This window comes from Hypanus sabinus, unplaced genomic scaffold (assembly GCF_030144855.1).
Source record: "Hypanus sabinus isolate sHypSab1 unplaced genomic scaffold, sHypSab1.hap1 scaffold_665, whole genome shotgun sequence".
Lineage (NCBI taxonomy): Eukaryota > Metazoa > Chordata > Chondrichthyes > Myliobatiformes > Dasyatidae > Hypanus > Hypanus sabinus.
This window is the reverse complement of record NW_026781519.1, coordinates 57,781-79,746: the sequence shown is the minus strand read 5'-3', so window position 1 is coordinate 79,746 and position 21,966 is coordinate 57,781. Positions and strand designations below refer to the sequence as shown.

General features: G+C 46.3%; 1 protein-coding gene across 1 annotated transcript; it reads right to left on the bottom strand.

Moving 5' to 3' along the window:
* Positions 1 to 5,202: 5,202 nt before the first annotated feature.
* On the bottom strand, positions 5,203 to 17,602 carry LOC132389813 (natural killer cells antigen CD94-like). Its single transcript, XM_059962365.1, has 3 exons — positions 17,524 to 17,602; positions 7,305 to 7,447; positions 5,203 to 5,531 (listed from the first exon to the last, which is right to left on the bottom strand). The coding sequence occupies exons 1-3, from the start codon at positions 17,591 to 17,593 to the stop codon at positions 5,517 to 5,519; spliced, it is 228 nt and encodes a 75-aa protein (XP_059818348.1). The 5' UTR covers positions 17,594 to 17,602; the 3' UTR covers positions 5,203 to 5,516.
* Between the last annotated feature and the right edge of the window lie 4,364 nt (positions 17,603 to 21,966).

Here is a 21,966-nt window from a genome sequence, read left to right as displayed (position 1 = left end):
CGCGCACCAATTTGACGATGCACATGGATCTTGTGACGCGCACCAATTTGACGATGCACATGGATCTTGTGACGCGCACCAATTAGGTTTAGGTTGCCTTTTTCAGTCGTGAGACACAGATAGATTTGCTGAGTTGACGGATCAAAATTTGCGTCCGGATATCGAGGCTGCCACTTTTTCCATTGTATTTTATTGATTGTTTCTCCGGGAAAATCTGATGTACAAGTGGCGGAGTCCGCGGGTTTCGGGTGCGCACTGAACTTACGATTGCCCAATTTTATTTCTTGTCGATGAATATGGGTTGCACACGGTCTTGTGGTTCATGTGGATCTGGGGTTGTGCCTGGATTTAGGAGTGTTCTCTAATAAAGAGTTGCAAACTGATTTAGGGGAGTGCTCTGATGTAAGGGTGCGCACCTTTTAGGGATAGCAAATTTAGGGTAGAATCTCCAAGTTTTTGTGAGTGCATATCGATTTGGTGACGTGGTGGTTTTTAACAGACAGCCATTTTCTGTTAACAATGATTATCCGTCTGGGTCTTCTAATATGCCTGTGGTATTTGAGGATGTGCACAGATGTGGGGTTGCAGGATTAGTGATCCGGATTTTAGTGCAGTCTTGAATACGGGGCTGCACACGGATTTGGGTTGATCGGTGTGTCGCCGATCTGCAAAAGGACTTTGGCGCACACATGGCTTGCTAACCACGAGACGGTCATTGATAATCCCTTATGCCTCTCGGGTGTTAGAGGGTTTGGGGTGCGCACCGAATTTGGGTTTGCGCAGATTTAGGGGTGCTTCGGCATATATGGGTGGCAACCGATTTGCGATGCGAACAGATTTACTGAAATCACCGGATTTGGGGTTTCATGCAGATTAGGTCATTTTAGGTGAGTTTCGCCGAGTACTTGTGCACAGTGGTGTGTGGATTTGGATTTTGATGGTGCTTTCTAATTGCACTAAATTGCACAGGACGTCAGTATGGATTTGGTCCTCGCGATTTTTTTAAGGTGAACGCTGTCACTCTAAAGCGATCCTTCCTTTGGGAAAATCAAATGTGTACACGTGAGTATCAGCAGGTTTGGTGAGGTACACGGTCTTCGATGCTCCCGGATTTGGGGTCCTGACAAATCTCACGGTTGTTTAATTGATAGATACTTTATTAATAAATACACTTCCAGTTTTCTACGCTGCTCTTGCTACGATTTTTAAGTTGGAAGTTGCTACTTTCTGAACTATTTGAAATGATTTCTCCTCTCGGATAACCAAATCTGTAAGTGGGAGGTGTTGACAGGTTCGGAGTGCGCACCCATTTGGGTGTGCTTACGGATTTGGGAGTGCACGTGGATTTTGTTTGTCGCAGGAATTGGGTATAATGCCAAAATTCAAATTGCTTATTTTACGGATACTTGGATAAATAATACACTTTAACGTTGAGCCTTGTTCTTGCTATTTTTTTAAAGTGGATTGAGCTATCTTGTGAAATGTTTGAAATGTTTCTGTGTCTAGGATAAACAATTGTACATATAGGGGCGGACTCGGATTTGGGGGTTCTCAGAGATTTTGACATGTGCGCAGCGAGTTTGGGTACACACGGATTTGGGTGTGTCGGTGTATTGGGGGGGGGGGCGTGACGAATTACAATGTTGTTTCACTTATATATACTTTAATAATAGAATTCGGAAGTTTGTTTTAGATTTTTGAATGCGAAGCTATTTTGTGAACTGTTTGACCGGACTCGTTATTTCGGATAATCCAGCGTGCATGTGGGTTTGTCGTCAGAATTGGAGTGCATGTGGATTCAGGGCGAGCTCTTACTCGGTCATGCGCACAGATTTATGGTTGAATACGGACTTGGGAATGTGCGCAGATTTAGGCGTCTGTTGTCTAATATGGAGGTGAACAGGTCAAATGATCTGGAATTGCAGCTGCATTTTGAGATTCGTGCTGATTGTAACGTCGAAGCAGTCATTTTCTGACCGATTTGAAATGATTCCCTCTGAGATAATCTATTATGCATGATGGAGAATCAGTGTGTATGGAGAGAGGACTGATTTCTGGGATTACGCAGATTTAGGGCGGTGTCGGCAAATTTGCCCTCGCACAACAGTCTGGGGATGTGAACAGATTTAGTGATGTGTCCGACAATGTAGAGATGCACATTTATTTGTAACGCTCATTGATGAGCGAGGAGCGTGCAGGCCAGTATGTGAATGTTTACTGGTTTTGGCAAATATGCCCTCACACACTACTCTGAGGATGCGAACAGATTCAGTGATTTGGATTGTTAGATATCTGAAGGTTGTTTCATTCAGAGATAATTTCAGAACCAATGCTCCCTGAACTTTTCATCGGTATTCTTGTAACTTTATGCTGAACTTTATCTTGTGAACTGTTCGAAATTATTCTTCCCAAACTCATTCAATTTCGTGTGGGAAGAGTTACAGTCTGACAATGGTCTGTAAGAAAGTTCAGTTCAATCCACAGAACTGAGGTGAGAGAGAGGTATTTGTAATCTGAAAAAAAAAGGGGTCGTCGGTCTTGCCCTTCTCCTCTGAATTCTTCAAGTTAGTCAAAGGTGACTCCCCTAAGGGTACCGACTTCAGTGGAAAATCTACTCACCCAGGCCAGGGTTAAACACACCGGTAGTTTGCACAGCGTCACCCTTGCACTCACTGTGACGGCCTCTGATCAATCTCACTTGATCGATCCTCAAACCACCCTCGTGTGCACTCGAAGAGTTCATCCAGTGACTCCTTCGTCACCAGCCTCTGTGAGACTCTTCTGTTTGTCTGTGAGAAAGACAGTCGACCACCCACACGCTGAACATCAGCTGCCCATCATCTAACTCCTCCTCTCTCTCCATAGCAACTCGGGCAGCGGTAGAAGACTATTCCGTCTCTCTCTCTCTCTCTCTCTCTCTCTCTCTCTCTCTCTCTCTCTCTCTCTCTCTCCTCTCTCTCTCTCTCTCTCTCTCTCTCTCTCTCTCTCTCTCTCTCTCTCTCTCTCCCTCTCTCTCTCTCTCTCTCTCTCTCTCTCTCTCTCTCTCTCTCTCTCTCTCTCTCTCTCTCTCTCTCGCTTTCTCTCACTCTCTCTCTCCTTAAAAGGAATGAAACTTAATGAACAATGAATGAGCAAAGGGAATGAAACTTAAGATCCCATCACAGGAGGGATGTATTTCCTCACAGTGTGGTAAGTCTGTGGAATGGGTAGCACAGGCGGCTGTGGAGTCTGACTTTAGATATATTGAAGTCAGAATTGAACAGGTTGTTGATTACTCAGACCATGAAGGGATACGGTGGAAAGGCAGGAGACTGGGGCCGAGGGGGACCTGGGTCAGACATGATGAAATGGCTCAGCAGACTCGATGGCCTAATTCTGCTCCTCTCTCTCATGGTCTGATTTTAGGTTGCTGTGTTGCCGGGTGTCAGCATCTCAGTGGATCTGTCCTGCTTGGACCAACACATTCATGCAAACACGAAGGTGTCATGATCCCGACTGAACAGCGCCAGGCTTCCAGAAGCCGGCATGCCCATTCCCCGGAGTCTGGAGAGCTGACACTTTCCCTATAAGGGTCAGACTGACAATTATCGCTCGTCAACATTGCGTCTTGGAATGCACTGGTGAGGCCTCACTTGGAAATACTGTGAGCGGTTCCCGGTCCATTATCTACACCGGCTAGATGAGCTTGGCATTGAGAAGGGTTTGTAAGGAAGGTCACGGGAATGATTCTGGGATCGAAACGCTTATCAGATCTGGAGCGTTTGAAGAATGAGGGGGCTCTGGGAAGAGGGTTGTAGTTGAAATCGATCGAATGTTCAAAGGCTTCGAAAAGTTGATGTGGAGAGAAGGTTCCCCATGGCGAGACCGGTGGACCCACATCGCAATGAAGATGCGTCCTTTTAGAGCTGTTACTGGGAGGAATGTGTTCAGCCAGAGTATGGTAAATCTGTGAAATGAGTTACACAGGCGGCTGTGGAAACCGACAGTGTGTGTATTGATGTCGGAGGTTGTTAGATTCTTGATTAGTCAGGGCATGAAGGTGAAAAGGCAGAAGATTGGGGATGGGGGGACGGACATGGATCAGGCATGATGAATTGACGCAGCAGGCTCGATGGCCTGTTTCTGCTCCAATATGTCATGGTCTGACTTTTGTGGGGCCTTCACAAGTCAGGGGACTGAGTTTAAGAGCCATGAGTTTAGAACACACTTGGAGTATTGTGTTTCGTTCTGGTTGCCTCTTCATAGGAAGAATGTAGAACACATTCATGCAAACACGGAGAAGGTGTCATGCTCCCGACTGAACAGCGCCAGGCTTCCAAAAGCCGGCACGCCCATTCCCCGGAGTGTGGAGAGCTGACAGTTTCCCTTTTAGACTCATTATTGCTCGTCAGCATTGCTTTATGGAAAGTCCGCCGTTGACGTCACCGAGCTGAGCACTCAGTGCTCAACCGTAGGAAATTCATTTCGAGAACTATCCTTTGTGATACAAACTTTAGATGTCTTTACTGTCGTCTTGTTTATTTCGAGTCTACGTTTCAGTGTATTCCAAGCAATACTCTACACTGCCCATCACCACCATAGATCTCTCGTTGCAGAAGGAATTACAGTGCTTGAAGTTGGAGAGGATTTGTTCTTTCATTGAAGACGAGAAAGGGATCGCTGGGAGAAGCCTGACTAGTTGCATCGCCGCCTGGTGTGGAGGCTTCAATGCACAAGGTCACCAGAGGCGTGTCAGTGGTGTAGAATCAAACAGCTCTATCATGGGCACAACCCTCCCCAGCCTCGAGGACATCCTCAAGATGCGATGCCTCGACACGGCGGCATCCATCAGTGAGGCCCCTCACCCCGGGGACCAGCTCCCTGCTCATTACTACCATCGGGAAAGAGACACAGAAGACTGGAAGCTCAACGATCCTGGAACACTTTCTTCACCTACGCATCACAGATTTGAATGTAAGAGCACCGCCACGACATTTTTGCGGGACTTTTGTTTTATCTTTTTGCACCTTACATTAATTTTACACACTTCTCACGTATTGATCATACAAAGATACAAAGCTCAGGGCGGATAAGTTACGGATATGCGATGCAGTCCTTTGATGCTGGGAGCGGGAGGCAGGAAAGTGACGGGAAGGAAAATGGGGATGAAGTATTGGAAGATGGATGGAAAAAGTTATGACAGAGAGATCAGAAGTAGGAGTGTAAAGAGAGAGCAAGATTGCGAAAAAGAATGCCATAGGTAGAGAAAGGAGTATAGGGTAGGGGCAAGGGGCAGAACTGATTCGGTTGTCAGAGTCGGTGAGAGAGCAGGAATTGTGGTTAGAGAATAATGTCACTTCACTTACATCGGCTACACGGACTTTTGACAAAGATCCCGGATCTTTTCAGGAACATCCGGACGCAAAGCTGCGGGCTTCTCACAAATGAAACGGTGCTGACCATTTTTGCAACTGCCAATCCAACCGGATTTACATTCATTGCATTCGAACTTTCCAGAGTTCACCTTGTACACGACGTTAGAGATCGTTTTCCTGTGAAGGAAGGGTAAAGAGTTTCAAAAGGGACAAAACAACTCCAGCAGACAGTCCAGTATCAGTCCCCAAAATACACCCACTGACTCAATCTCTCCTCACCGACCGGTGTCCGTCCCCAAAATACTCCCACTGACTCAATCACTCCTCATCGACCTGTGTCAGTCCCCAAAATACTCCCACAGACTCAATCTCTCCTCACCGACCGGTGTCCGTCCCCAAAATATTCCCACTGACTCAGTCTCTCCTCACCGACTGGTGTCAGTCCCCACAATACTCCCACTGACTCAATCTCTCCTCACCGACAGATGTCAGTCTCCAAAATACTCCCACTGACTCAATCTCTACACACCGACCGCTGTCAGTCCCCAAAATACTCCCCCTGACTCAGTCTCTACTCACCGACCGGTGTCAGTCTCCAAAATACTCCAATTGACCTTCTCTCTCCCAACATACTTGTTCCAGTTTCTAAAATAATCGCACTCACCCATTCTCCGAGACACTGTCAGTCCCCGAATAATCCTTTGCCCAACGCTCTACCCTCAGAGCATTTTCAGTCCCCAAAATAACCCCACGATCACACTTTCTCCTCACAGTAACCTGTCACACCCCAACTTACTCCCAGAGCCACAGCATCTCCCCACAGCCCAATGGCAGTCCCCAAGATACTCCCAAAGCTGTCTTTACCCCCCCATGGAAACCTGCCAGTCCCCAATTTCATCATGTTGCTCCAGTCTCTTCACAGCCCTGTCTCTATCCCCAAAATACTCCCACTGACTCTCTCTGTCCTAATGCCGCGTGTCTGTCCCGAAAATACTTGCACTTCCCACTCTCACCCATCAGCCCTCAATCTGTCCCCAATATGATCCCACTGTCCAACCTTCTCCTGCAGACCTGTGTCAATCACCAAAACACTCTCTTCCCACAGTCCATGTCAGCCCACAGATTAAACCAACTGTCCACGCTCTACCAAGGGCCCGTGTCGGTCACAGACTAATCGCATTGCCTAATCTCACCCCACAGACTCGTGTCAGTCCCAACTTAATCGGAGTACCCCACTCCGTGTCCACAGTGTCCCTCCCCAAACACTCCCACAGACACATTTTCTCCCAGCTGACCTACAGACCACAGTCCGCGAAACACTCCCGCTTTCCATATTCTTCACATAGACTGCGCCGGTCAACAAATTAATCACAATGTCCAGTCCCTTCCTACGGGGATACCAGGACACAAAATACTCCTACTGTCTTACTCTCTCCCCATAGACCCATTTCTGTCCCCAAAATATCAGCAGTGACCCACCTCTCACCACTGAATAGAGGCAGCACCCAAAAGATAGAGGCAGCACCCAAAAGCTCCCCGTACCGCGCCTCCCCCACAGACATGTGCCTGTACCCAGAATTAATCCCACTACCCAATCCCTTTCGAAAATCAGGCCTGACCCCAAATCTCACCCCGCCTTGCATGTTCCAATCCAGTATAAACCGTCTTGGCCGCGGACACGGTTGTTAATAAAATTCTGTGAAATTAATTTGCAATCATTAATGATTGAATTCGATCACAATATAAGGAGCGTCACTCTGTGTCTGACCCCGGGAGTGTGAGATAGGACGGTGTGGAGGGAGATTTACTCTGTGTCTGACCCCGGGAGTGTGAGATAGGACGGTGTGGAGGGAGATTCACTCTGTGTTTGGCCCCGGGAGTGTGTGATGGGACGGTGTGCAGGAAGATTCAATCTGATCTGGATATATTATCTGTCCATCAGACATATACCTCTTTCTCCTCTGAAATTATTTGAAGAAGTTTTGAATCAGCGATAGAACAGAGTTGCTTCGCCCCCTGGTAAGAACTTTCAAACGAGGAAATGAAATAACACAGGTCTTCATTTCTGATCCAATCCTTGGAACATGTTTGCTCTGGAAATCAGAAGCAAGAACAGTGAATTACTCATTACATCCGCTGAGTGTCAGATGCAGAATGAGGAACCCGCCGCACAGTCCCATCACACACAACAGGGGTCAGACACAGAGTGAAGATCCCTCCACAGCTTCGCATCACACACTCCCGGGGTCAGACACAGAGTGAATCTCCCTCCACAGTGTCCCATCACGAAATCCCGGGGTTACAGACAAAGTGAATCTGCCTCCACACCGTCCCATCACACACTGCCCGGGTCAGTCACAGAGTGAAACTACCTCCACAGTGTCACATCACGAAATCCCGGGGTTAGAGACAAAGTGAATCTGCCTCCACACCGTCCCATCACACACTGCCCGGGTCAGACACAGAGTGAAACTACCTCCACACAGTCCCATCACACAGTCTCGGGTTCAGACACAGCGCGAAGCTCCCACAACACTGTTACATCACTCATTTTGGGGATTAGAGCTTCTTTGCTCGTCCTGTGAACGCAGAGTGAAGCTTCCCTGTGGCGCCGCAATAACGCACTCCCGGGTTGAGACAGCAGGTTCCCTGACGCACTGCCAGCGTTCAGACACGAGGTGGCGGTCTCGCCGCACGTCTCAGCGCACTTTCCCGAGAACAGCCAGAGACGACACCCTCCCCTCCCTCTCTGCCTTCTGATTAGGTGCGGGAAAATTTCTGATATTTCCTCAGCATTTCTGATGCTCAGCAGTTTACAGATTTCAGTCTCGGTTTGGCTGAGATTTTTGCACTTCATTTCGCGGTCATTGAATTTGCCTCGGAGATCAGTTTGCGTTTGATGCTGATCAGAGAGATCAGAGTTCAGGACGGAGAGGATGTTTTCCAGGACCAGCAATTTGTTTTCAAGGATGGAGAGCTTGCTTTCGACGACAAACAATTTGCTTATGAAGATGGAGACGTTGTTGTTGAGGGCCGAAACATTCTTGAGACAGGTCCTTGGATCCAGTCGGGAATCTCGGATTTCCTGGTTTTAAGGGTTTTAAGGGTTTTAAGGCATACAGCTCGTGGAGTTGCAGTTGATGCTGGGTCCTGTTCATGTCCTGATATTTTTTCAAAAGGCTCCGGTATTGGATGCAATCTGACACTGACGGATCTGTAACGCTGAGTGAGATGGTGAGCGGGGTGTTGGCGTCACGGTGAATCGTGTGTTGGTGCTACAGTGAGCGGTGTGACGGTGTCACGTTGAGGGGTGTGAGTGGGAATAACAGGATCATTTTCTGCTCGGCTGCCAGTGACTGGTTGTGTTCCGCAGGAGTCGGTGTTGGCACCGCTTATGTTTATGTTGTACAGCAATGATTTACATGATGGAATCACAATATCCAAGGACAAAGGAGCAGAAGTAGGCCGTTCGGCCCACTGAGTCTGCTCTATCACTCCACCATGAACTAAACCATTCTCTCGTCTAGTTACATTTTCGGGCTTCTTCCCTATATCCCTTGATAAACGGACTAATTAGATACCTATCAATCTCATCGTCAAACACCTTAAATGATCGGGCATCCACAGCTGTATGTGGCAACGAATTCCACAAATTGATGACCCTCTGGCTAAAAGAAATTCTCCTCAACTCTGTTTTAAATGGGTACACTCTATTTCTAAGACGGTGGCCTCTTGTCTTGGCCTCAACCACCAAGGGAAGCAGCCTTTCCGCATCTACTCTGTCCAACCCTTTCAACATTCATCTTTTCTTGTAGATATTTCATCTAATCCGCGCCGAGTTCACGCGCCTGCGCAGTCGTGCCTCTTTTAACCCAAGTAGTTAAAAGTAATATCGTTCAACTTGACTGCCAAAGCAACCTCATGGCTTCCTGTAGCACGCCTGATTCATTTATTAAGTATGTTCTTGCACATTTATACTCCTCAAGCGCCTTATTTGCTCCGTTTGTCTAGACTTGTCATATATGGTTCTCTTCTTATTTATCAGATTTCCAATATCCCTTGAAAACCAAGTTTTCGTATTCTTATTCATTTTTCCTTTAACCCTGACAGGAGCATACAGACACTGCTCTCTCAAAATTTCTGCTCTGAAGGACTCCCACTTGCTAATCACATCCCTGCCAGAGAGCAACCTGTCCCAATCTACGCTTTTTAGATCCTTTCGCATTTCTTCAAATTTGGCCTTTCCCCAGTTTAGTACCTCAATCCGAGTACGAGATCTATATTTTTCCATGGTCAAGTTGAAGCTAATGGCGTTATCATCACTATACACAAAGTGCTTCCCTGCACACACTTCCGTCACTTGTCTTAACTTGTTTCCAAATCGGAGAACAAATGTTGCTTCCTCTCTCGTCATTACCTTTACATATGGATTTAGAAAACTTTCCTAAACACATTTTACAAACTCTAACACCTCTAAACCTTTAACAGAATGGGAGTGCCAATCAATATGTGGGAAATTAAAATCCCCTACTATCACAGCTTTATATTTCCTGCAGTTGTCTGCTATCTCTCTGCAGATTTGCTCCACCAGTTCTCGCTGACTATTGGGTGGTCTATAATACAAACCCGTTAATGTGGTCATAACTTTCCTGTTTCTCAGCTGTGCTCCTCCCATATGACCTCGGTAGACTAGCCCTCTAATGCCCTGCCTGAGCACTGCTGTAACATTTTCCCTCTCCAGCAATGCCATCACCCCACCCTTCATCCTTCTGCGTTTATCAAGTCTGAACCATCGGAACTCTGGAATACTAAGCTGCCTGTCCTGCCACTTCTGAGGCCAAGTTTCACTAATGTCTACAATGGCATAATTGCTTGGCAGCCTTCCCCACAATCCTCCTTGAATTGCAATAGACACACATCAGAAGCTTATTACCACCACACACAACCCTTCTATTTCTTACCTACCATGAACTTTTAACATCATTTATTTTCACCACCCCTCCACTATCTGCTCTGCCATTCTGGTTCACATCCCCCTGCAAATCTCGTTTAACTGCCCCCCCCCCCGCTCCAAAAATGCTCCGAATGCCTAACCTCTCCTCACAGTCCTCGGCAGTCCGCAAACTAATCCCACTGCACACAATGTTCCCACAGCCTGTTCAGCCCCAAACAAAAGCCACTGCACACGCCCTTCTCGGAGCCTGTAACAATTACATGACAAACCCTCACCTCAAAAACTAGCAAGACTCCAAGTTTCCCTTGGATTGGCATTTTGCAAAACAGTATGAACTGTCATGCTCGCGGACAGATTTGTTAACAAAATTCAGTGAAATTAAATTGCTATCATTAATGATTGAGGTCGATCAAGATATACGGAACACTTTCTTTCTCTTCCCGGCAGTGTGTGATGGGACGGTGTGGAGGGTGATTCACTCAGTGTCTGACCCCGGGAATGTGTGATGGGACGGTGTGGAGGGAGATTCACTTTGTGTCTGACCCCGGGAATGTGTGATGGGGCGGTGTGGAGGGTGATTCACTCAGTGTCTGACCCCGGGAGTGTGTGATGGGACGGTGTGGAGGGAGATTACCTTTGTGTCTGACCCCGGGAGTGTGTGATGGGATGGTGTGGAGAGAGCTTCTCTCAGGTGTGGATATATCTTCAGTCGATCTGACACATACATCTTGCGTCCGAGCATTTATTACAAGAAAATTTGAATCAGAGTTTGAATAAATCTGCTTCGCTTCATCGTGGGATGTTTCAAACGTTTTTTTATGAAATAACACCTCTCTTTATTTCTGATTCAGTCCTGGGAACAAGATTGCTTTGGAAATTAAAAAAAAAAAGAATATATCAGAAAATCTCCCTCCGTCCGTCCTGCAGTTGGTATAGAATACGGTCACCTCCTCAGCGTCCCAACACACACTACCGGATTTCGCTGCGAACCGTCCGATCTCTCAGACTCGAAGGGCCAGAGAAAGAGTGAAACTCATCGGCCCTGTCCCATCACATATTCCCGATGTCAGTCATGCACAGAAGTTCCCAAAACACATTCCCGGGGTCAGACTCAGAGTGAATCTCCCTCCACAACGTCCCATCACACACTCCCGGGATCAGACACAGAGTGAACCTCACTCCACAACGTCCCATCACACATTCCCGGGGTCAGACACAGAGTGAACCTCACTCCACACCGTCCCATCATACACTCCCGGGGTCAGTCACAGAGTGAATCTCCCTCCACACCGTCCCATCACACATTCCCGGAGTCAGACAGAGTGAATCTCCCTCCAGAACGTCCCATCACACATTCCCGGGGTCAGACACAGAGTGAACCTCATTCCACACCGTCCCATCACGCAGTCCTACGGTCAGACCCGGGGTGAAGCTTCCTCAACAGAGTTCCATCATAAACTCCCGGCGTAAGACACAAACTGAGGCGCCCTCCAAACTTCCCCATTACACATTTCCGGTGCCAGATACAAACACACACCAGACCCTCCTATCACGAATTCCGGCAGTGAAACACAATATGAGTGTCCCCTCACAGAATCCAATGGACAAACACATTACGCTTTTACATCATACCCAACAGAGGTCAGACAGAGAGTGAAGCTCTTTCTCCCTAAAGTCCATCATGAGTTCAGGCTGCTCACTGTCACATCACATGGTTTTGTGGAGAGCAACAGAGTGATGCTCCATCCACACCGTTCAATCACACACTACCTTGGTCAGACACAGTGTGAATCCGTCTCTCCACGACCCCATCACACACTCCTGGGGTCAGACACAGAGTGAAGCTCCATCCACACCGTCTCATCACACACGGCCTTGGTCAGACACAAAGTGAATTCCACACTCCACGGCCCCATCACACACTCCAGCTTTGAGACACGGAAAAAAACGTACTCAGCACACGTGACAAATGTACATAGGCATGGAACATAGCATAGTACAGCACAGTGCAGGCCCTTCAGCCCATAATGTTATCCTGACCCTTAAAACTTGCCTCCCATATATACCCCCCACCTTAAATTCCTCCATATACCTATATCGTAGTCGCCTGAATTTCACGTGTGAAATCCGTGCATTTCCTTACCCAATGTTCTTACTTCTAGATCAATTTCGCCAGCTTTTTGGCTATAAACTCAATCTACACAAGTGTGAACACTTTCAAATTAATAAAGAATCTCAAACATTAGTATTTCGTGACATCCCTTTAAAGCAGTTAATAATCAATTTGCTTTCTTTGGTATTACACTTACAAGGAATTTCAAGGATCTTTTTCGTGAATATTGTGCTTATCTTCGGAACTCTACAAAACAGAGTTTGTCACAGTGGTCACACTTATCTATGTCTCTGGCAGGTAGCGTTAATGTTATTTAAATGTATATCCCTCCTAAATTTTATGCTTATTTCAATCTATTGCATATTTTTCCTAAAGCTTTTTTTGACTCCTTAAACTCCATTATTTTGTCCTATTTATGGAAGGGCAAACGTTCTATACTTAATAAAGCTTACCTCAAAAAATCTGAAGAAAAATTTTTTATGGTTTTACCTAATTTCCGTTTATACCTCTGGGCGGCTAATATTCGCTATCTTACTTTCTGGTCCTTTTTTCGTAACCAATTTGATTGTCCTAAATGGGTGACAATGGAATTAGCCTCCCCTGAGGTTTACTCTATTTCTGAACTTCTTGGATCTGCACTCCCTAGTTGTTTGCCTACACTAATTGTTAATCCTCTTATTAGACATACTCTGAGAATGTGGGCCTAGTTTAGAAATTGTAATGGCCTTCATGCTGTCTCTCTTTCTAGTCTTATCTTGCATAATCATCTTTTCTATCCTTCCATGCAAGATTCAACATTTCATGATTGGTACAGAAAGGGCATTAGGCATTTTAAGAACTTTTAATTGATAATCGTTTCGAAACTTTCCGACGACTTTCTGCAAAGTTCAATCTACCTAATGCCCAGTTCTTTAGATATCTTTTCATTAGACATTCCATTGATCCTTTATTGTCCAATTTTCCTGCGATGCTTGAGAAAAAAGTTGTGCCCCCTTTGATAAAATTAGAACGGCTTGGGAGCATGACTGAAATGTTTATATTTTATCTGTTGCGGTTCTGGACTCATTTCGTAAGTCAGTTAATTCAACTTCTTTTTGTGCTCGTCACTGCTGTTTTACAGTTTAAGATTGTACATAGGCTCACATGTCTAAATCTAAATTGTCCCGATTTTACCATAACATTAGTCCTTCTTGTGACAAGTGTAAAGGGGGCCAGGCTTCTCTTATCGATATGTACTGAGCCTGACCTGGTCTAGAGGAATTTTGGAGAGACTTTTACTTAACCTTATCCCATATTCTTAATTGACACTTAGAATCTAACTCTCTGATTGCTCTTTTTGCTACCTTGGGTGAGGCAAATATACATTTGATTCCGGCTAACCGTCGAACAGAATATTTTGCTTCGGTTTTGGCTAGACGAAAATTCTTCTTAGGTGGAGAGATGTTGCACCACCCACACTTGCTGAATGGCTTACTGATATTATATCCTGTTTAGACTTTAATAAAGTTCACTACTCACATCTGAATTCGGATATAAAGTTTCAGAAGGTGAGGGGACATTTTCAATATTTTCAAAATTCCTCTTTCAATTAAGTCTTCTTTTCAGTCTCTTACATTTAGCTTTTTTTCTCTCTCTTTGGCAATAGGCATTATAATTTATTGTTATTATTATCTTTTACAGTTTTGGGGTTTTGAATGCTCCGATTAATATTTTTTTACATCCTGCAGTGGTTGGTCTGGAGATTTTTTTGCTGTGCGGGGGGTGTGAATACAAACTTTGCATGATTTTATTTTGTTTTTTAATCATTGATTTGATTATATCATTTTATGTTTATCTTGCACTGTATTAATATTAATTTTGTTGTAGTAATAGTAGAAAGGTAAAAGAAAAATCAATTAAAAAAGTCATTTAGTGTATTTGCCTCCACCACAGACTCAGGCAGTCCATTCCATGCACCAACCACTCTCTGAGTGAAACGCCGCCCTGTAATATCCCCCTTGAACTTCCCTCCACTTATCTGAAAGCCATGTCCTCTTGTACTGAGCAGTAAAGCCCTGGGGAAGAGGAGCTGGCTGTCCACTCTGTCTATTCCTCTTAATATTTTGCACAACTCTATCATGTATCCTCTCATCCTCCTTCTCTCCAAAGAGTAAAGCCCCAGCTCCCTTAATCTCTGATCATAATCCATACTCTCTAAACCAGGCAGCATACTGGTAAATCTCCTCTGTACCCTTTCCAATGCTCCACATCCTTCCTATAGTTAAGCGACCAGAACTGGCCACAGTACTCCAAGTGTGGCCTAACCAGAGTTTTATAGAGCTTCATCATTACCTCGCGACTCTTAAACTCCATCCCTCGACTTATGAAAGCTAACACTCCATAAGCATTTTTACCTACGCTAATTACCTGGGAGGCAACTTTCAGGATTATGTGGACATGTACCCCCTGAGCCCTCTGTCCTCCACACTACCAAGTATCCTGCCTTTTACTTTGTACTTTGCCTTGGAGTTTGTCCTTCCAAAGTTTACCACCTCACACTTCTCCGGGTTGAACTCCATCTGCCACTTCTCAGCCCATTCCTGCATCCTATCAATGTCTCTCTGCAACCTTCGACAATCCTCTACATTATCCACAACACCACCAACCTTTGTGTCGTCTGAAAACTGCCTAACCCACACTTCTACGCACACATCCAGATCATTAATAAAAATCACGTTAAGTAGAGATCCTTGTTGGACACCACTAGTCACATTCAGCCAATCCCAATGTACCCCCTTCACCACGACAACTGCTTTCAGCAGACAAGCCAATTCTGAATCCCCCTGGCCAAATCCCATGCTTTCTGACTTTCTGAATAAGCCTACCGTGTGGAACCTTGTCAAGTGCCTTATTAAAATCCATGCAGATCTCATCCACTGCACTACCATCATCTATATGCCTGTCACCTCCTCAAAGAACTCTAACAGTATCCTTGACAAGTAATGCGACACTTCCTCACCTTTCCCTCCCCCCCCATCCCTTTTAAAGCACTGAAATCCAGGAATATTGAGAATCCATTCCTGCCCTGGTGCCAGCCAAGTCTCTGCAATGACCAGTACGTCATAATTCCATGTATGTATCCAAGCTCTCAGTTCATTACCTTTGCTTCTGATGCTGCTTGCATTGAGGTATCGCACTCTAGCCCTTATACCTTACTACCTGTACACCCGTTATTCTGCTTCTCTTTCCTTAAAGCCTCTTTATATATAAATTCTGGCTTTACTCCATTCTATACTTGCAGTTCTCACATGACCACTATCTCCTCCACCTCACTATCTGCTCCAACACTCTGTTCCGCACCCTCTACAAATCTAGTTTAAATCTCCCGGAGCAGCACTGGCAAACCTTCCCACAAGGATCCTAGTCCCCCTCCAGTTCAGGTGCAACCCTTCATGTCGGAATAGGTCCCAAGTTCCCTGGAACAAGGCCAGCTATCCGGAAACAGGAAGCCCATCATCCTGCACCGGCACCAGCCAGGTATTTAACTGCATTATCCTTCTGTGTATCTCCTGCGACGGGAGCAATCCTGCGATTCCAATTCTGCCTGTCCTGTCCTTCAAATTTGCACCTAACTCCCTAAACTCTCTTTACAGGACCTCCTCCTTCTTCCTATCCACATCATTGTTCCGTACATGGACCACGACATCTGGCTGCTCGCACTCCCTCTTGAGAATACTGAGAACTCGATGCGAGATATCGCGGACCCTGGCACCAGGAAGGCAACAGACCATCCGAGATTCTCGATCTCTCCCGCATAACCACTTATCTACCCCCTCAAACTATTGAATCTCCTAACACAACTTTTCTCCGCTTTTCCCTCCTGAGTTCAGGGTCCAGTCGGTGCCAGAGACGTGACCACTGCAACTTGTCCCTGGTAGTTTGACCCCACCAACAGTATCCCGAACGGTATACTTATTGTTGATGGGAACGGCCAAAGTGGTGCTCTGCTCTTTCTGTCTATTCCCCTTCCCTCTCCTGACAGTCACCCATCTACCAGCCTCCTGACTCTTAGGGGTAACTATCTCCCTGAATCTCCTGTCTATTTCTGCCTCTGTCTAACAAATGACCCGAAGTTAATCCAGCTCCAGTTCCAGTTCGCGAACTCAGTTTGTCAGGAGTCGCAGCTGGATGCACCTTTTATAGGTGTAGTCATCAGGGACAATTGTGCTCTCCTGAATTCTCACATACTGCCCTAACCGTGCCTCTATCACCAACACCGAAATTAATTAAATTAATTAAAGGATTTTAACCGGCCTTACCTCACTGGCAGCAAGTCTCTGCCCGCCCAAGCCTCTCGAGGCACAGACTTTCTACTCTGTCTCCCCTGCTCCGTCCCCCGCTCCGTTAATCTGCTCGCTTTTTAAAATCTCCCGATGTCTCCGGGGGAGTGTGATTGTCCATCAACAGCTGCTCGACACACCACAGAGCAAAGTGTCAGACACAGAGGGAAGCTGCCTCCACATGGTCCCATAACACATTCCCGTGTTCAACACAGTGTGAATCTCCCTACTTACGTATCATAACGCACTCCTGGAATCAGACGCAGACAGAAGATGTCTCTCCACGATCCCATCACACACTCTCGGATTCAAACACAGAGTGAATCCCGCTCTAACGACTTCCATCACACACTGCCGGATTCAGAGTGTAACGCTCTTTCCACGGTGCCATAACTTCAGGGGTCAGACATGGGGTGAATCTCTCTCGGCACTGTCTCATAACACAATCCCGCTGTCAGACACAGAATGAAGCTGGATTCATACAGTCCCATCAGACATTCCCGGAAGGAGACACAGAGTAAGGCTGTAATGTTACGTCTCACAATCCCGTGGTCAGACACAGAGTGAATCCACATCCACAACGTCCCGTCACACTCTCCTGGGTTCAGTGACAGAGTGAAACTTCCTGCAAGCTGCACCATCATACACTCACCGGGTCAAACAGAGTGAATCACCCTCCATACCAGAACCATACACTCCCGATGTCAAGCACAGAGTGATTCTTCCTCTCTCCATGCCTGCCCTATGACGAGGAGCAAGTGAAAGAGTGGAATGATGACTCACCTCTTCTGCTTGTCAAAAATTCACAGATTTGAGCCTTGGTTTCGTTGACAGATCTGTACTTCGTTTCCATCTCAGTGAAGTGGTGATGGAGATCGCTCTGCATTCGTTCAATAACGGACAGATTAGCGTTGAGCGCAGAAAGCTTGGATTGGAGGGTTGAGTTTACATCATGGTAGTTTCGATCCGTGGTGACCTTAGAGTGACGAATCTGCGATACTGAGAGAGATGTTGAAGGATGTTTCGCGTTTGCAGTGACACGTGAGTCAGTATCGCGCTACCGCACGGGTCACAGAGAGTTTTATGTCAGTGTGACGGTGAAGGGTGTCCCAGTAAAGGAGGAGAAAATGGCGGCGCGACGCAGCGCGCGCGGCCTCTCTGGAGATGGATATCTGTTACTTGTTAAGTAGGGATACGTGCACAATCCAGATTTGATGGAGACAGACGTGAGAGCGTGTAGGAACATCTGGAGAAACTATTGAAATACCCGCTTCACTGCCGTTGCGACTGTGCGGTATTCAATCTCCGGAGAAGAAGGCCGCTGAGACCTACGTTTTGCTTGTTTCGGCGGCCGGGACGAGGTCGAAGGGGCTCCACAGAGGATTCCGCTCGGGGGGCGATATCAGAGGAACTTGTCGGAGGCTCGAAGTTTTCGGACGGACTCCGTGTCGGCCGTCGTCGGGTACTTTCGAGGCATTAGTTGGCAGTGCCTGGAAGTTTATGGCAGGGAGAGATATTCCCTTTTGCTGCCTGATATCGGGACTATTGGAGTCGATCGGGACTGGAGACCTTTTTACTAAATTGTGCCCATGGTGTGTTTTTTTATCAATTTACGGTATTGCTTTGCACTACTGTGACTATATTATGTGCTTTTGTCACTGTTTGTCTTTGGTTTGTCTTTTATTTTAATTTTGTGATATCACTCTGGAGGAGCATTGTATCATTTCTTAATGCATGCATTTCTCAATGACAATAAACGAGTGTCCTCATAATACAAAAATATCTAAAGGATGCGCTTGTGGCTCATTGGGAGGCGCCACCTTGAGGGGCGTGTCTGTGTCACGCTGAGGGGTATATCAATGTCCCGATGACGGTTTTGTGGATCTGCGTCAGTATCGTGCGGGGAATGTCCGAGTTGCTGTGAGGGACGTGTCGGTGTCACTGTGATAGGAGTCTCCGTGCCTCGGTGAGAGGTGTACCGGTACACAATAAAGTGTATCTCGATGTCAAGGCGAAGAAAATGTCAGGGTGAAGGGCCTTGTCGTTTCACCGTGGGTGGAGTGTCTGTGTTATGGTGTGTTGTTTTCAAGTGTGTCTGTGTCACGGTGAGAGACATGTCATTGCCCCGGTGTGTGTAAGAGTATCACGCTGAACTCTGTGACTGTGTCACAGAGAAGAATATGTCGATATCATTGGGAATTTAGGTGTCGGTATCACGTTCAGGGGTTTCCCTGTGTCAGGGTGAGGCGTGGGTAATTGCCTCAGTGAGCGGTGCATCGGTGCTAGGTTGAGTACCGGTACCGTCTCGGTAAGGGGTGTTACAGTGACGTGTGTGCATTTGTCACGGTGCGGTGCAGAGCGGATCACGATGAGGAGCGTGAAGGTGTCCCGGTGTATTGTTCCCCAGTGTCACGGTGAAGAGCGTGTCGGTGTCACTGTGAGGTGTGTTTTGTTGTGGCACTGAGGAGTTTATCAGTGATACGGTCAGGAGAATGTCGATGTTACAGTGAGGGGTGCGTTGCAGTCAGTGCGACTGTCATGTGTGTGTCCCGGAGATGGTCGTGTCAGTGTCGCGGTTAGGAGTGTTCTTGTGTCTAATTGAAGTTCGTGACCGTGACAGTGCTGCTGATATTATAGTGAATAGCACGTGTCTTCATTGTGTTATGGTTAAGTCCGTGTTTTTATTACGGTTAGTGGTGTGTCCGTGTTTTGGTGATGGGTTTTAAACGGTGTTACAGTGAGGGGCGTGTGGGTGTCATTATTTAGCGTCTGACTCCACCGGGAGCCCATTCCACTCACCATGGATCGACAGTCCGACCACAATCACGATGAGGCAGAGTCGGCAGATCAGACGGTACGGTCTATTTCCGATCTTCACTTTCGACTTCCGTTCTTGCGCAGCTGTGGAGAGACCACACGACCATAAGACCATAAGATTAGGTGGCAGAAGTAGGCCATTCGGGCCATCGAGTCTGCTCCTCCATTCAAGCATGGGCTGATCTAATACTTCTCGTCATCCCCACTCCTCAGCCTTCTTCCTATACTCTTTGAAACGCTGTCTCCTCAGGAACCTGTCTATTTCTGCCTTAGATGCACCCAGTAGCTTGGCTTCCGCAGGTGCTGGTAGTAAAAAAAAATCCACAGATTTTCCACCCTCTGACTGAAGTAATTTCTCCGCATCTAAGTTCTAAAAGAATGAGCTTCAATCCTGAAGTTGTGCCTTCTTGTCCTGGAATCCCTCACCACGGGAAGGAACATTTCCATATCTAGTGTGTCCTGGACTTTTATCATTCGGAATGTTTCTATCAGATCCTCCCTCGTTCTCCTGAACTCCCGGGAGCACAGCCCAAGAGCTGCCGAACGTTTCTCATGCGGAAAACCTTTCGTTCCTGGAATCATTCTCGGGAATCTTCCCTCAACCCTCTCGAATGGAACTAAGGGGAAATCATGCCTGAATAATCGTCTGCAATTTTTTGAGGATGTAATTCTGAAAATGAACAAGGGAGATCCGGTGGATGTCGTGTACCTGCACTTTCAGAAAGCCTTTGATAAGGCCCCACTTAGGAGATTAGTGGGCAAAATTAGAGCACATGGTATTGGGGTCGGGTACTAACATGGATATAAAACTGGTTGGCAGACAGGAAACAAAGAATAGGGATAAACGAATCCTTTTCAGAATGGCAGGCAGTGACTTGTGAGGTACCGCAAGGCTCGGTGCTGGGAACGCAGCTATTTACAATATACATTTATGATTTAGATGAAGGGATTAAACGTACCTTAGCGAATTTGCAGGCACAAAGCTGGTGGCGGTGTGAAATATGAGGAGGATGATAGGAGAGTGCAGAGTGACTTGGGCAGGTTGCGTGAGTGGCCAGATGCATGGCAGATGCAGTTTCATGTGGATAAATGTGAGGTTAACCACTTTGGTGGCAAGAACAGGAAGGGGGACTAATATCTGAATGGTGTCAAGTTAAGAAAAGGGGATGTACAACGAGATCTAGGTGTTTTTGTACATAAATCACTGAAAGTAAACATGCAGGTACACCAGGCAGTGAAGGAAGCTAGTGGCATGTTGGCCTTCATATCAAGGAGAGTTGAGTATAGGAGCAAAGAGTTCCTTCTGCAGTTATACAGGGCCCTGGTGAGACCACAGCTGGAGCATTGTGTTCAGTTTTGGTCTCCAAATTTGAGGAAGGATATTCTTGCTATTGAGGGAGTGCAGCGTAGGCACAAGGTTAATTCGCAGAATGGCGTGACTGTCATATGTTGAAAGATTGAAGCGACAGGGCTTGCATACACTGGAATGTAGAAGGATGAGAGGGGATATGATTGAGACATATGAGATTATTAAGTGCTTGGACCCGTTAGAGGCAGGAAATACGTTCCCGATGTTCGTGGAGCCCAGAACCTGAGGCCACAGTTTAAGAATAAGGGGTACACCATTTAGAACGGAGTTCAGGAAAAACACTTTCCCCCAGAGAGCTGAGGATCTATGGAATGTTGTCCCTCAGAAGACAGTGGAGGCCAATTCTCTGGATGCATTCAAGAAAGAGTTAGATAGAGTTCTTCAATATAGCGGAGTCAAGGGATCTGGGGAGAAAGCAGGAACGGGTTACTGTTTGTGGATGATCAGCCATGATCACATTGACTGCCGCTCCTGGCTCCAGTTTCCCAATGGCCTACTCCTGAATATATTGTCTATTGACTATGATATCAGTATGAATATGGAGATTAAAACAGCAAAAACAAACCTCTAAGTGTGGTCTTATGAGTGAATTTTGGTGCCTCATAAACACATCCCTGCTCTTATATTCTGTACATCTAGAACTGAATGTCAACATTTCATTCGCTTTCTTCACCACCGACCGAAACTGGAAATTAATCTTTAGGGTACCTTGCACAAGTACTCCCAAGTACGTTTGCATCTCTACATTTTGAATTTTCTCCGCATCTAAATAATAGTCTGTTGAATTATTTCATCCATCCAAGTGCATGACCATATACTTTCCAACACTGTATTTCATTTACCACTTCTTTCTCCATTCTTCTAAACTACCGAAGTCTCTCTGTTTCTTCAACACTAGCAGTTCCTCCACATATCTGTGTAGCATCGGCTGCAGAAAAGGTGGACGCTATGGAGGGATTGTCTAATGAGTCTCTTTTGTGGAGGTTTGGAACTGGAAGTGGTCAATAAATTTACAGTTTTATTTTATAGGCCGCCCAAGA

Coding starts and splice junctions, on each gene's coding strand:
- LOC132389813 (XM_059962365.1), bottom strand. CDS start 17,593: ATGGAAACGAAGTACAGATCTGTCAACGAAACCAAGGCTCAAATCTGT. Junction 7,448..17,523: donor ATTTTTGACAAGCAGAAGAG/GTGAGTCATCAT, acceptor TCTGATTTCCAG/AGCAAACATGTTCCAAGGAT.